The sequence below is a fragment of the Sciurus carolinensis genome, chromosome 10, assembly GCF_902686445.1.
Source record: "Sciurus carolinensis chromosome 10, mSciCar1.2, whole genome shotgun sequence".
Lineage (NCBI taxonomy): Eukaryota > Metazoa > Chordata > Mammalia > Rodentia > Sciuridae > Sciurus > Sciurus carolinensis.
In genome coordinates, this window is record NC_062222.1 from 28,895,809 (window position 1) to 28,911,091 (window position 15,283).

The window sequence follows — 15,283 nt, forward strand, 5'->3', positions numbered from 1 at the left end:
GCCTTGAACTTGTAATCCTCCTGATTCACCCTCCCAAGTCACTGGGATTATAGGCATGTGCCATCATATTATAATTGACACTTAATTGTACATATGTATTGGGTCCAGCATGATATTTCAATATGTGTATATAATGTGCAATGATCAGATTAGCATATAATTGGAATATCCATCACCTCAAATATTTATTATTTCTTGGCATTAGAGGAATTTAAATCTTCCTTACTGTTTTTAAATATACACAAATAAGTGCTGTTAACCATAGTTATCCTACTGTGCTACAGAACACGAGTCATACAGATACCCCTGTACCTGCTTAACCATCCTCTCTCCATTCCTCTCTCCTCCACATCCTTCCAGACACTAATCTCTCTGCTTGTATGAGATCAACTTTTTTTTTTTTTTTTTTTTTTTTTGTGGTGCTAGGGATTGACCCCAGGGCCTTGCACATGCCAGACAAGCACTCTTCCATCAAGCTATACCCCCAGTTTTAGGAGATCAACTTTTTAGCTTCTCTATATAAGTGAGAACATATGGTATTTATCTTTTTCTTCCTGACTTACTTTGCTTTTAACATGATATTCTTCAATTCTGTTCATTTTGCTGCAAAGGACAGAATTTGATTTTTGTGGCTAAATAGTATTCCATTGTGTATATGTCTCACTTTTTCTTTATCCATTTATCCATTGATGGACACCTTGGTTGATTCCACATTTTGTCCATTATGCATAGTGCTTCAGTAAACATGGGAGTGCAGTATCTTCAACATACTGATTTTCTTCCCTTTGGCTATATACCCAGTATTGGTATATAATCCAGTGGGATTGCTGGATCATATGGAAGTTTTGTTTCTAGTTTTTTGAGAGGAGCCTATCATTTTTAATAGCTGAGTAGTACTCCATTCTATGAGCAGGCAATAATTTAATCGGTTCTATGGCGTTGAAATTTGGGGGAGGGATTAAAATTTTTATGGGAATATTCATACATAATTGTAGAATAGTATAATTCTGCATACACATCAATATAGAACTTTGAATAACACTAAGAACACTACCAATATTTGGATGAGGAAAATAACAGTTGATGTGTTCCTTCCTCCTTCATGCAAGTGATGCATGAGTAGGTGTTCTCAAGTGTTGCGAAGTAGGTGTCTAGTGTTCTATATGCAATGTTGACTGTTTAACAAATAACAGTAATGTTAACAATTTTGGGAGTTCAGCCTGTCATTCTTGGGCTAATTCTTTCCGACTGTTGTTCCATGTTCAATTAATTTTGTTCTCTCCTGTCAAATTGATAGGGAATAAGACATATAAAATTCTCTGCCTTCATGGAGTAGAAGAAAGTAATAAAAGTATGCTGTGATTTCCGGTATGAAAAAAAAATAACAGTAGGGTACAGAAACAGAATGATGGCCTCTGTCTGCTAGGGTTTGGATTTGGTGTGTCCCCCAAAAGCTCATGTGTGGAAGACGTGGTCCCCATGCAGTAATGTGCACAAGTGGTGCTTTCAGGAAATGACTGGATCATGAAGCCTCTAACTTCATCAGTGGATTATCCATTGGGTGGATTAATAATTTGAATGAACTAGCCAGAGGAGGTAGGCGGGGCATGGTTAGGGGAAGTATGTCACTGGGGGGTGTCCCAATCAGGACTATATCTTGTCTCTGGCTCCTTCCTCTCTTTCTCTCTGATTCCTAATTTCCGTAAGATGAGTACCAGGCCGTGCCCTTCTACCATGTATTCTGCCTCATGTCGGGTCCAAAGCAATGGAGCCAGCCAACCATGGACTGAAACCTCTGAGACTGCAAGTCACAATAGACCTTAGTTATGCCAGGTTGTTTGTGTCAGATATTTTGGTCACAGGAACACATAAGCTAACACCAGTGTCCTTGTGTATGTGCACACGTGTGTGTGGGCGAGCACGCAGAGAGTAACACTGAAGCCGAGTGACTCTTTCCCCTGTAGAGCAACGCTTGGGTGGTTCAGGGCATTTGGCAGCCCCGAGGATCCCAGGGCAGCTGTGGCCCACTGGGGAAGCGTGGCAGCAGGTACGCCAGCTTTGGGAGTCGTGCCTTCTGTAAGTGCTCTGTGGGTGCAGAGCTGCCACATGGGACAAGCACACAGCAGAGAAGACAGAATCCCTAAGCCACAGATAACTAGCTTATTTGAAGACACTGAACTGATGAGATGGCACTGATTCTAACTCCATGCTCTATGTGACAAGTACTTTGCAAACATCTGAAACACTTTACAGGTGAGACTGATATCAACCACAGGCAGGGTGTAACCAATGTGTCGCATGCATGGGTTTCTAGAAAACAATTATAATAGGGAAGATGTGAAAGCACACTTCATTTGTTCCACCATTAAGCTTCTCTTTAATTCTCTGCACAGAGATAAATTGCTTTAAGGGTGATGCCAAATTTTATTTAGTTTTCTGAACTTTTGGGGTCATCTCTAAAATTAAAAAGGAGTATCAATATTAAATGCAGTATCAAGGATTTTAAAATATTTCAGCCAAGCAGTACACTGCTGCTGGGGTAAGTCCGCTGCACTATTCCAGTCCTAGTGAATAGTTAATGCCTTGAACTACTCCTATGACCACAGGTTGCCAGGCCACCAAATATCGAAGCCAATCCAGGATTTGTCCATACAAAAAATGCGTGCGTTCCCAGCTGAGACTCTGTTAAGGAGGCTGTTCTATATACAACCAAGTAACAGAAATAGTCATAAATATAATATATAATATAATAATATAATAAGCAAACATAATATAATAAGCATAATGAATGTTTGTTTCCTTTCTTGTTAATTCTATGTGCTCAATTAAAAGTTCTTCCTGTGCTGTCATGGTGTTGTGTGCAGACCCAGCTGCTAAGAAGTCTGCGGCAGGAGGATTGCTTGAGCCCAGGGGTTTGGGGCCAACTTGGGCAAAATAGTGAGGCTGTGTCTCTTTATTTAATTAATTAATTTATTTTTGGTACTGGGGATTGAACTCCGGAGCACTCCACCACTGAGCCACATCCCCAGCCCTATTTTGTATTACTTTAGAGACAACGTTTCACTGAGTTGCTTAGGGCCTTGCTTTTGCAAGGCTGGCTTTGAACTCGCGATCCTCCTGCCTCAGCCTCTGGAGCTGCTGGGATTACAGGCGTGCACCACTGCGCCCAGCTATTATCAATAACTTTATAACCAAGGTTTGCGTATTGCAGTCTTACAAGTTATGAACTGGAAGCTGTTCTGGACTCTATCTCCTCATCTACATCAGGGACAGTGGATGGAAAGGAAGGAGGGGACAGGGTCTTGTGCCCTCAGCCCTGAGTTGGCTGCAGTGGCACTGATTTTCAGCTGCAGGCCGGGCCCGTGAGTGGATCAGGTGGCTGCTGAGCTGGTCTCTGTTGCACAGCATGGCCTGAGCTCCAAAGGCCCGGATGCTGCCTCCTGTTCTCATGCCCAATGTGGCAGTCTCCACCTTTGCCGTGCCAGGGATGGTGCACTGCTGTCGGCAGCCACCCTGAGACCACACATTCAGGGCTGCTGAGGAGGCAGGAGCAAGGAGGCTGCTTCCTTAGCTTGAAAGGGTTAGGCGACAGTTAGCAAGTGTGTCTTGTGGAAAGAGAGTATGTGGCAGAGGTCCTCAGTGCCCTTCTGCATAAGGGGGGACTTGCCATGAGCTGAGTCTGTTTCCTGTCAATGTCATTATCACCAGGATCTAGCCTAAGAGATTAGGCATGCTAAGGAATCTAAAAAGCTAACATCCAGGGTGGGGAGAAACCTACTCTTTTCTGGTGGTAATCAAGTTTGGTACACCCTAAAAATATTCCTCTATAGTCTAATTCACATTTGGTGCTTTTAAATTTCCCAGTTTTCCTATTGATAAAGGTGCCCACCTATTCAGCCCAACCATTTAAATATCAGTCCATCTATTCGTCCATCTGTCTGGATTATTCTTCCGTAGAATTTACTTATCTTTTACATTGTCTCATCAGATTTCCACTAAATCCCTTAATGTGGAAAAGATGAAACACAAAGAGTAGGATACTGGGGAATATTCCCTCACCAGAATATTAATCATGTAGGCACAGACAAGAAAAGAGATTTTAAAGGTTTTGAAATAGGTTGCTAGAGACAACGAAAAGTTTTCTGCTGTAACTACAAAGATAATGAACGTTAGATTGAAGAGCACATCCCTAGACATTTAAGATACGTGCATAACGCTTTTTAAAAGGATACGGGTTACTGATCATCCTCTTCAAGTCGACCTTCTCTTTGCAGTAAGGGCAGGTCTGCTTCTTACCAACAATACACCAACCTCGGATGCAGAATTCATGAAAGCTGAAGCCTGTTGTTAGGGAAGCTTCTGGATATTCAATGGCAACATCTGGCTCAGGGAGATGTGGAAATGATCCACCTTTAGAGGCCAGCGGTGGAGGACGAGAACGGCTGTCAGTCACGGCTGGATCGTGCACAGTGCTTCTGCAGGGCCTTCTCTAGGACAAGGCGACCCCAAGGACAAAGAGCCTGGTGTGGGAGCCGCCTTAGCTTTCTGACCCTGAGGAATCTACTCAGGTGCTTGCCTTGCTTGTTCCTGCCTCACTTGATTCTGGTAAGAGTCAGATAAAGGATGTGAGGATGCTTTTTTACAGAGGTGTCTCATGTGAACCTATTGTATTTCACTACCTTCTTTATTTTCCGTTTCTCATGGGATCACCACAGCGTCTCCCGATTCTACTTTTTGTGCATTACTTGTGGTTTTCTGTGCACCCAGCCTTGTCTTAGACACTTTGGCAAGTTTAAATTATTTGTGGACATAAACTTATAGATATATCTTTTCTTTTTCCCCCTGTTTTGGTGCCAGGGATTGAACCCAGGGCCTCACACGTGCTAGGCATATGCTCTACCACTGAGCCACACCCATTTCTAAACTTACATATATTTTTATTGACTTTTAAGTTTTTCTCAAATTTTTTTAAATTACTGATAAGGAGCTAATTATTTTTAATTGAATATAAACTCAATTATCTGAACTTCTCAAACTCTAGCCATTTACAAATTCATCTGCATACGTCACCCTTTCTAGAAAGTCGGACTCTTTGCTCTTAAAGCTGAGAGTGAACCCTGTGTTTTTGCACAGTGCAGGGACTGATTCCAATGGATCATGACTTTCTGTGTACATACATGTCTCTCTTAGGCCACACCTTACCTGTGGGACTATGACTCACTCATCTCTGTATCTCCAGCACCTTAAGGTCCCCAAGAAATATTGTCTGAATGAATATCTGAATGGATCATTCAAAATCAATTATTTTTGGAAAAAAAGCATTTCAAGGTTCCCCAGTATTGCAGATTTGAGCAAAATGATGAACTACAGTGAGATCCATCCTACTGATTTATTTACTGCTAAAATCACTGTTTCCAGTGTGATTTTCTGAGCCAAGATTACATGGTCTTCTGACCAGGCTGCTACACTCCCATGTTAATAGCAATGATGTAGAAGGTCCCTCCCTAACAAGGGGAGGACCACAGAGGAATAACCCCTTGAGGGTCATGTACACAATTCCTCAATACTAGATGTCTGTGCAACTCAGAGTTTCCACTACTTTATGTTCTTGGAGTTGGGGTCATCTTTGCAATATGCTTGGATTAAAAAAATGCTTATATTACAACAAAGATTTTAAACCAAAATCCATATAGCTCTTCATTTAAAAGGGACGGAGTAAAGGTCTCATCTTTCAGATGGGTTTGAAGGTCAGGGGTCATAGAGTCAGTACCAAAATATCCACTTCTCTTAACATGCTATTTCATCTTAAAAATCTCCATCCTGAAAAACCTGCTCATGGCAGAACTGGCACAGAGCAATACTTAGATAACCCCTGCTTGTTAATATGACTCACGGTTGCCCACTCCTCACTAATATGACTCATGCTAAAATGGGCCATTAAAAATACTCCCTGCAAGCACATTTAAAGGCGACTACATTTTAGATTACATATACACACATGTACCATACTCTCTAAGGACTTTTAAAGGTGGAAAGAGAAAATATTTCCACTTGCAAATGGAAGAAGGGGCTCTGTTCCAACATTTGCAAAGTAAATCATATTTAAAACTAAGGCCAGACTTGGAAAATTTTGACTTAGAATGATAGTTTTTTGGGAAAGGTAGCATACTGAAAAACCACTATAGAATTCCATATGGGATATCTTTGTGTTTCTTCCCTTAAAATTTTAAGGCTTACATGTTGGAGAAAAGGCTCCTATTACATTTGAGATGCATTTGGACCAGTTTCTGATTCTATTCTCAGGATTGAATAAGTGGAAACCATCCAGATTAAACAGAATTGAATCACAGGCCCTGCACATCGAAGGCATTAGGTATTAGTGACTGAATTAGGCGGGTGTCAGTGCTAAAGGACAGCTGGTGTAACCGTCTCACGATGCCAGAACTTTGATCTGACTGGGTATACAGAGATAATGTTATAAAATTGATACTGTATTATAAAATAAAGATAAATGATTTTTTTTATTTAGGAACAAATTAAAATATGGACTGTTGGCCAACCCAAACACAACTTAGATATCCATAGTCACATGCTTGGATGGCCCATGCTTCGTTCGGGGGTCTTAGTGCCAGCATTTTTCAATGCACTGAGGCCCTTCTCAGGGGTGCCTGGAGTTCCCAGAGAATGCTGGTTTCCAGGTCCGGCTTGCCTGATACCTCCCACATCAAGATTCCTCACTCAGTAGCTCTCTGATGGGGGAGGAAACCATAGGCACAAGAGTCAAACAATTAAAGAGCAAGATGTCACATTTGGTCCTTCCTTTTGCAATCCAAGGTGTCCTGCTGCTTGTGGCATTATTATTTTTAAGACTTCTTCCCAGGAAAGGGCTTGGTTTTCTCCCTTGGCCACCCCTGTGATTCCTGTTTCTACAAGGGTTCCTGGGATTTTCTCTAGGCAAAGCACACTTTAGATTTCTTGATCCACCAAGTTTCAGACAACAGGCTGGGTGTAGTGGCACGCACCTGTAATCCCAGCAGCTCAGGAGGATCGTGAGTTCAAAGCCATCCTCAGCAACTAAGTGAGGCCCTAAGCAACTTAGTAAGACCCTGTCTGAAAAAAAAAATAATAAAAAAAAAATAAATAAAAACCGATGGGGATGTGGCTCAGTGGTTAAGCAACCCTGGGTTCAATCCATGGAACAAACAAAAAGATTTAAACACTGGTCTCCCCTTGAATAGTCTTGAGTTCTTCCCTTCATCTGACACTTTGCTTGTGTTTTTTTTTTGTTGTTGTTGTTGTTGTTGTTTGGTTTGTTTTGATTTTGGTGCTGGGGATGGAACCCAGGCCCTCATGCATACTAATGGTGCTCTATGCCTGAACTATACCTCCAACCCCCAACATTTTACTCTTTTCTCACCCTTTTAACCCCTTCTTTCCCTGGTCCTTCTTGGCTATGGCTCACTTGGGGCTTCTACCAGCTTCCACAGGCAGCACCCTGCTCAGGAGCTGCGGCCTTTCTGGCCGTGTGGTATTAAGAGTCCTCTTTAAAAAGAAAATTACTGGCCAGGTGTGGTGATGCACATCTGTAATCTAAGTGACCCAGGAGACTGAAATTGCAAGTTCAAGGCCAGCCTCAGCAACTCAGCGAGACCCTGTGTCAAAATAAAAATAAAAGGGCTAGGGATATAGCTCAGTGGTAAAGCACCCTTGGGTTCAATCCCCAGTACCGCCACCCACCCCCCAAAAAGGAAATTACTGGAGTTCTTTTAATTGGCAGTTCCTTAATCAGCAGAGATTTTCAGAAAGTCTCTAAAGACTGGGCTGGAGGACAAAGGTCTGGGATTTGGAGGTGGAAACTAAGCAAGACAGAAAAGACAGAGGAGATGGGGACAGGAGGAGGAGAGGGAGGGAAGACAGAGGCCCGGGGAGGAGAAGGCCACAGGTCCCTAGGGAAGGATACACGTGATTACACGACAGCTGGTAGGTGTTCTCAATGAGCCCCTCTTCATCAAGCTCCACGATGATCCTCTGCCCACAGACGGCGCAGATGTCGTCAGCCAAGCTCCTCGTGGGCATCCCGCTGACGCTGTAGAACTGGTGGGGGAAAACAGAGCACCGCTGGACAGGAGAGCAGCGGCCACCGGCTGCAGGGCAGCCACGCCAGGTGCTGGGACAGGCAGCCCTTGGTGCGTGGCGTCTTCACAGCTTCTAAGTTGTTGAGAACTTGACATCTTTCCCTGAGGGAACCATGCTGCAGAGGAGTGAACGCTGCCAGGTGGAGCCCTGAATCCCAAGTGGGCCCCAAGTGATCATCACCTCTAACCACCCTGTGAACACTGGCATTTCGGGATGCCTTGAAATGGATTGCTTTCATCCAGAGTGGCAGTGCAGAATCCTAAGGGAAGTTTTCAGTTTATCCTTCAACTGGCCCTTCTCTTTATTCTCCTGGAGATTCCCTTGCAGGGATCTGGAGAAAAATCCTGGCATTTTTTTTTTCTCTCCCTGATTCCCACATTCTGATTGGGACACACAGACTACTCACAACTCTAACTTGGAATACTGTGTCTCCTAGTACTGTGGATGGGAGGTGGTTCTCAGCATTGGCAGAACATTAGAGTTCGTAGGAAGTACTTATTTAAAGAAATAAAATATTCATTTTATAAAGTTGATTTAAAGAAAACAGCACAGACCACCCATGTGCCACACACCCCATTTCCTCTAGTATTATTTCTGATTTATTTTAAGGACTTGACCCAGACGTTTGTGGGACCTGGCGTGTTAGAAACCTGCAGGGAAGGCTAGCAGGCTGGAGACCCTGGTCAGAGTTGGTGCTGCTGTCTTGAGGCAGGTTCCTTCTTCTCCAGGAAGCCTCAGGTTTTGCTTTTTAGGCCTTTAATTGATTGGATGAAGTTCACCCATATTATCAAGGGTAATCTCCTTTGCTTAAGTCAGCTGATGACAGAAGTTAATTATATCCATAGCTTCCCTTCATAGCAACATCTGGACCAGTGTTTAACAAACAACTGAGCACCACAGCCCAGGTGAATGGACACATAAAGTTCAACCATCACAACCTCCATGAGGAGCATCAGTTATGTGGAATTATTCCTCCTGGATTTATCTATTCTCCATTTATTTATTTATTTATTTGGTCACTTATTTATATGAATATGGTCACATGGCTATTTATTTTATACTTGGCTCTGTGGGACTTGGGATCTGTAATGTCTCCCAAGGCTCATGTGTTGAAGTCTTAGTTCCAATGCAGCAATGTTTAGAGGTAGGGCTTTCAGGAAATAATGGGATCATGAGGGTTTTAGCCTCATCAGTGCATTAATCCATTTGATGGATGTTTTAGTCAGTTTTTTTTTTTTTTTTTTTAACCTGATGAGAACAATTTCAATGAGGAAAAGTTTCTTTGAGACTCTTGGCTTCAGAGGTTCAGTCCATGACCAGGTAACTTCATAGCTTTGGGACTGAGGTGTGGCAAATCATGATGGAAGAGCAATAGAAGAAAGTGGCTTAGGACATAGAAACTAGGAAGCAAAGGGAGACCTCTGCTCACCAGGGACAAAATTGAACCCCAAAGTCACATCCCCAGTGACTTGCTTCCACCAGTCACACCCTACCTGCCTTTAGTTAATCCATCAGTGAATTGATCCACTGATTAGGGTACAGTTCTCTTAATCTAATCATTTAATCTCTGAAAATTCTTGCATTTGAGCTTTGGGGGATGATTGACATCTAAACCATAACAATGACTTGGTAATTTGAATGCACTGTTGGGTGGTGTTGGAAACTGTGGGCAGGATGGGCAGAGCTGGAGAAAGCAATTCACTGGAGGTGTGTCTTTGGGGATTGTATCTTGTCCGTTGCCTCTTTCCCCCTCTCTCTGTTACCATGGGCTGAGCAGCTTTCTTCTACGCACCTTTCTAACATGGTATTCTGCCTAACTTCAGGCCCAAAGCAATGGAGCCAGCTAACTATGGACTGAAACTTCTGAAACCCTGCGTTAGAATAAACTTTTCCTCCTTTAAGGTGTTTTATTAGGTACTTTTGTCACAGTGATGAACAGTTGACTGACAGTGTTATAACCCAGCACTGTTACTATTTTGTGGTTCAACTTCCAGCTTTGGCTACAAGGAACGCTTCTAGTTTGCTCCTGTGGCTCTTTGACATCCCCGTCCTTGTGGGGAGTTTTGGTCTTGGTCTTACTTTCTAGTACTACAGGATGCTCCAGGCTCTTGCATATTCCTTGTTCAGATCTATAATGAAGTCATTTCCCCAAGGAGCCCTGGTTCCTTTTATTGTAGAATGGTACTAGAAACCAACACCTGGGTACTAGGTGTGTTACTGGAGTGTCATTGCTTCTGGAACCTCTTAGCTGACAGAACAAGGAAATATATCTATGTGTACCAGCTGTGTATGTACACATACCTATAAATGCTTCTATATGTATCCATCTGCGTCCTCTTTAAGCTAAACAGGAATTCACACTAACATCTCTAATTCATTCTAACTCATTACTATACAGATCATTCTAGCCTCTTCTCTTCGCTTGGCTGGAGTCTCTCATTAAGATGGTGAGAAACCTAGCTTCCATTATTAGCCATCCACTTACTGGTTCACTTTCAGAATACATGAATAGTAGTAACAAAATTGTTAATCCATAGCCTTAGGGCAATGGGCAATGACTTTATCAATTAGAGTACAGTGCTTATTCACAATTTCTTTTGCTTTTAGTCTTATAATCTCCATGCATTACAGTTACTTGGGATATCACATTCTGCCCCCCTTTTCAGTGAGGTAATTTCACTTATTTGTAATGCATGTAGATTCTTTTGTCACACTCTACCCTGGGTTTCTCTGACCTCTGATATAATTTTTAAATTTTGCATGCATAAAGGTTCATCTTTTCTGTGACATAGTTTTATGGGTTTTGAAAAATGCAGTGTCATGTATCCACCATTCTAGTATCAAACAGAAGTTTTCCACTAATATAAAAAAATTCTCTGTGCTTCACCTATTAAACCTTGCTCCTTCACTAAGGCCCTGGCAACCCCTGATGTGTTTAGCAGTTCTGTAGTTGTGCCTTTTCCAAAATGTCATATAAACGGAATCATACAGCATGGAGCCTTTTTGGACAGGTTCCTCTCCCTCAGCAATATGCATTTAAGATTCATCCCTGTTTTTGGATGGCTTAATAGTTCATTCCTTTTCCTAAGGAGTCTTTTAAAACAAAGCAGATGCACTGGCTTCACTCCCAGAGATTCTGACTTAATTGATCTGTTGTGGGCTCAGGCACTGGTATGGGAAGAGCCCTTGCTCCCCCTTTGCTTCTTTCTTCCCTCAGTCCCAGCGCGCGTGCACGTGCCTGCACACACACACACACACACCATTGGTCCAAGTCATTGGTGGCTGTGCCAATAGCTTGGGGCAGTGACTTTTACAGATCTGGCAAGTGGAATGAAGATGACAGAGGATGACAAGATGTTGAGGACCAGAGGTGTGAGATCAGGTGAGAAGTCTGCAGAAAGTTGGTGCTTAAACACTTGGCTGCCTCACCAGGCGAAGTCCTGGAAAACAGAGCACATGCGATCCTTCTCGTCCTCTCCTGAACAAGCACAAGAGGCTTTGGGAATTGTCATGGGGGAGTGACTTCTTGCTTTTGCTGGAAATGAGAGTGGAAAAGCTCCTCCGGTGCTCACCTTGGACCTGGTAAGAAATGCAGTCGACCCACAGAGGACACCCTGCAGAGGAATTCCGAAGGTCATGAACTACACCACAGCAGTCGGGACGCAGACTCCAGAGGAGGGTCTGATTGAGCCTTTGGTGGAGCAGAAGGACAAACGGGTGAAGATGAAGTCGAAGTCATGTCCATTTAGGTTCTGCCCCACAAATGGGAAGAGGACAGTCAAGAAGTCCACTCCTCTCTTGCTATGTACACTAATTTTGTCGCTGCCCGCAGCAACAATCCTGTGGATATTTGTTACCACCTGCAGCAACAATTGTGCGGGTATTTATTGGAGGTGGACTGGAAATAAACTACTTCTATTCCTGTGCTGCTTCCTTGCTTGCTTGCTTATTCTCTAGCTTATAGAGGAAAAGAGGCTTACTTGATTTTAGAGGAAGAGATGCTTTGAGAGGAAGATAGGCTTTGCTTATAGAGGAAGTTTTAGAGAAAGACAGGCTTCTATGCTTATCAGAGATCTCTTTCTTCTTAGAGTTCTGCTGCTGCTTCTTAGAGGTGCGTCCTGCATCCTGTGAACTAAAGGTGTATACTAGAGGTGCGTGCTAAAGGTGCTGTCTATCTGAGGTGCTTCTTAGTGATGCCTCCTGCGTACTGTGATCTGTGATCTGCAACCTAGAGGTGTGTTCTCAGTTCTCTGCCCAGCGACCTGCCATCTGCCTTCTGCCTGCTGCCTCCTGCTTGCTGCTTACTGCTGCTGCTTTCTGCTTGCTGCTCCTTCTTTCTGCTAGCTGCTTCTTTTTATCTTCTACCTACTGCCTGCTTATATTACCTCCAGGAGGCGGAGGGCGGGGCCACACCAGTTGAGATCAGGCGAGGAGCCAGCTGCCCTATCACGGCAAAGGTTAAAATGAGCAGGCACGAGCAGGAGCACTCGGGAACACCTGTGCATGCGTTGTGTGCGTGAACTTAATTGAATACGGCCAATGATAAATCACCTGGGTGTGCTCGTATTAACCTCCTTACCGCCAATGTGATCAAAACAACTTCTGGCTGGCTACCAGGCGCCATCTTGGCACAGCCCCCATGGCATAGCCCCCAACAAATTTTTCCATTTTGCATCTGGCTGTGTACCCAGAGACATGTAGAGGACACGTTGTGGAATACCTGAAACCTGAAGCCCTTTGTTTGGAAGCACATGTGCATGTGCCAGGCACAGATGAATGTTCCTAAGATTTGAACCTGGAATCCATCTAATCAGAAAGTATATCCATTCCAAATTTCAATTTTCAGAGAGTTTGGGAAAAAACCCACAAGTATTTGAGATTTAAAACAAATTCTAGTCACCAACATACAATATACAGTCAGAACACATTTAGCACATTTTTCTATCTTCTATTTCTTCAGATGCTGTGTTATAACAACCAATCTTTATGATAAGTATTACCCTATGTTATTGTTGAGTGTGAAGTGTTTTATGTAGTATCAAGTGTGATTTGATTTTCAATGATGGGGATCAAATCCAGGACCTTATGCTTGTTAGGCAAGTGCTCTCCTACTTAGCTATATTCCAGTCTCTCAAATAAGATTTTTATTTGCATTAGGCAGCATATTTTTTCCAGGCAGAGATACAGGGTTTATTTTTTTTATGATTGATCTTTTTTTCTTTTGCACAGGACTTGAACACAGGGTTGCTTAACCACTGAATCACATCCCTAGACCTTCTTTACTTTATTTTGAGACAATGTTTCACTAAGTCCTTAGGGCCTCACTAAGTTGCTAAGACTGGTCTCAAATTTGCAATCCTCCTGCCTCAGCCTCCTGAGTTGCAGGAGTTGCAGGTGTGCACCACTGCACCTGGCAGGTTGATCTTTTATTAATCCTTTAAATGTTGCCAACTATAGGATGCTAGATATGACGACTCAAATAGTCAGCATATTTCAGAAGATGCCTTATTCCCCCACCATTCTGTATATAAAATGTACTTTCCAATTAATTTAAAAAAGAATTTTTTGATGCAAGGAGTATCCAGGGAACAATGAGATTAGAATAATCAAAACAGAACCAAAGGAAATTTGGCAGATATGTAAGATGAGATTATTTCTCCTTGTGTCATAAGTGGTTTTAAACAACAAAAGCCATACTTACCCCGATAGTAGAAGCCATGTAATCCGAGCAGATCTCGGCAAAGTCTCTCCCCATTACTCCATAGTAGAGGCCATAGAACAAGGATACAATGCCAAAATCCATGGAATCTCTAGCTTTGATTCTATGGAAACAGTAAAAGGAAATAATGAAGTGGCCTTGGGGGAACAGAGCAGGGCTGGAGCTTGGAAAACATCTCCTGCCATAGTGTGTAAAATGAGCCCTGTGGATATATACTTTTTTGTTTATTTATTTTGTTTTTCTTTTTTTAAATGAAAGATTTTTAAATTCTCTAAATTCCTTTCCGACTGTACCACTCAGTGCCAACGGACAAAAGAATCCTTGAATAGTCCCCTTTATTCTCAGGTGATATGTTCTGAGATCACCAGTAGATGCATGAAATCTGGACTAGTGCTGAACTTTATATGCACTATTTTTTTTCCACACACATACTTAAGAGAAAGTTTAATTTATCAATCAGGCACAGTAAGAAGTTAACAATGATAACCGATAATAGAATAAGTGCAACAATCTATTATAATAAAATTTTGTGCTTTGAGGTCATTATTAAATAAAAGAAGGATTACTTGAACACAAGCATGGTGATATCATGACAGAAGATGGGGTAACTGAGTTGATTACTAAGTGACTAATGTGAGGGTAGCATATATAGCATGGATACACTACACAAAGGGGTGATTTACATCCTGAGTGGGATGGTACAAGATTTCATCAGGCTACTTAGGACAGTGTGCAATTTAAAATTATTTATTTCAGGAATTTTCCATTTAATATTTAGGATTACAGTAGACTGTAGGTAACTGAAACCAAAGAAGGTGAAACCACAGGTCAAGGGATCCTACCAGAGTTCTTCAGTGTTTCTTAGGTTTTCGATGTCAGATAAGCCCATTCTAACCAGGAGTCTCAAGGTTGGTTGAATGTATAAAAGTCTCCATGTCTAGGCCACACACAGCTCAATTACATCAGAATCTCTGGGGATGGGACCTGTCAGCAAGGATTTTTAAAGCTCCTGTACATCAGGTGATGCAAACAGACAGCTAATGTTAAAAACCATTAGAGAGATGCTTTGCACCATGAAACCCAGATTAGAATCGCCTGGGGAAATCTAAAAATATACTGGTGCATGAGTGGCCCATCACGAGGACTCCAGCTTAACTGGTCTGGGTGGGGTCTGGACAGTAGTGTTTTTCAAGATCCTGCAGGTTACTATCGTACAGGAAGAGTATAGCCCTTAGATTCTAGAGTGCCTTCACATACTTCATATACAAATGTTTTAAATATTATTCTCATGTGAAAACATGCCGACTTAGAGAGAAACATTATTTGCTTCACATGACAGTTGGCCCATAACAAAGCTAGGAATTAAGCTCAGATTTTGAGACCCTTTACTATTATGCCATTGTTGCTATGCATGAACAACAACAAAAT

The 15,283-nt window shown here is 42.4% G+C and overlaps 1 protein-coding gene across 4 annotated transcripts in view; it reads right to left on the reverse strand.

The window, feature by feature from the left end:
* Positions 1-519: 519 nt before the first annotated feature.
* Positions 520-15,283, reverse strand: part of Rnf175 (ring finger protein 175) — a 45,380-nt gene continuing 30,616 nt past the window's right edge. For all 4 annotated transcript variants that reach the window (XM_047565709.1, XM_047565710.1, XM_047565711.1 and 1 more), the window contains 4 exons: positions 13,838-13,958; positions 7,961-8,094; positions 4,233-4,334; positions 520-2,674 (listed from right to left, as the gene is read on the reverse strand). In XM_047565709.1, the coding sequence (XP_047421665.1) occupies positions 2,554-2,674; positions 4,233-4,334; positions 7,961-8,094; positions 13,838-13,958 (478 nt within the window). In that variant the 3' untranslated portion in view covers positions 520-2,553. The remainder of the gene's footprint in view (positions 2,675-4,232; positions 4,335-7,960; positions 8,095-13,837; positions 13,959-15,283) is intronic.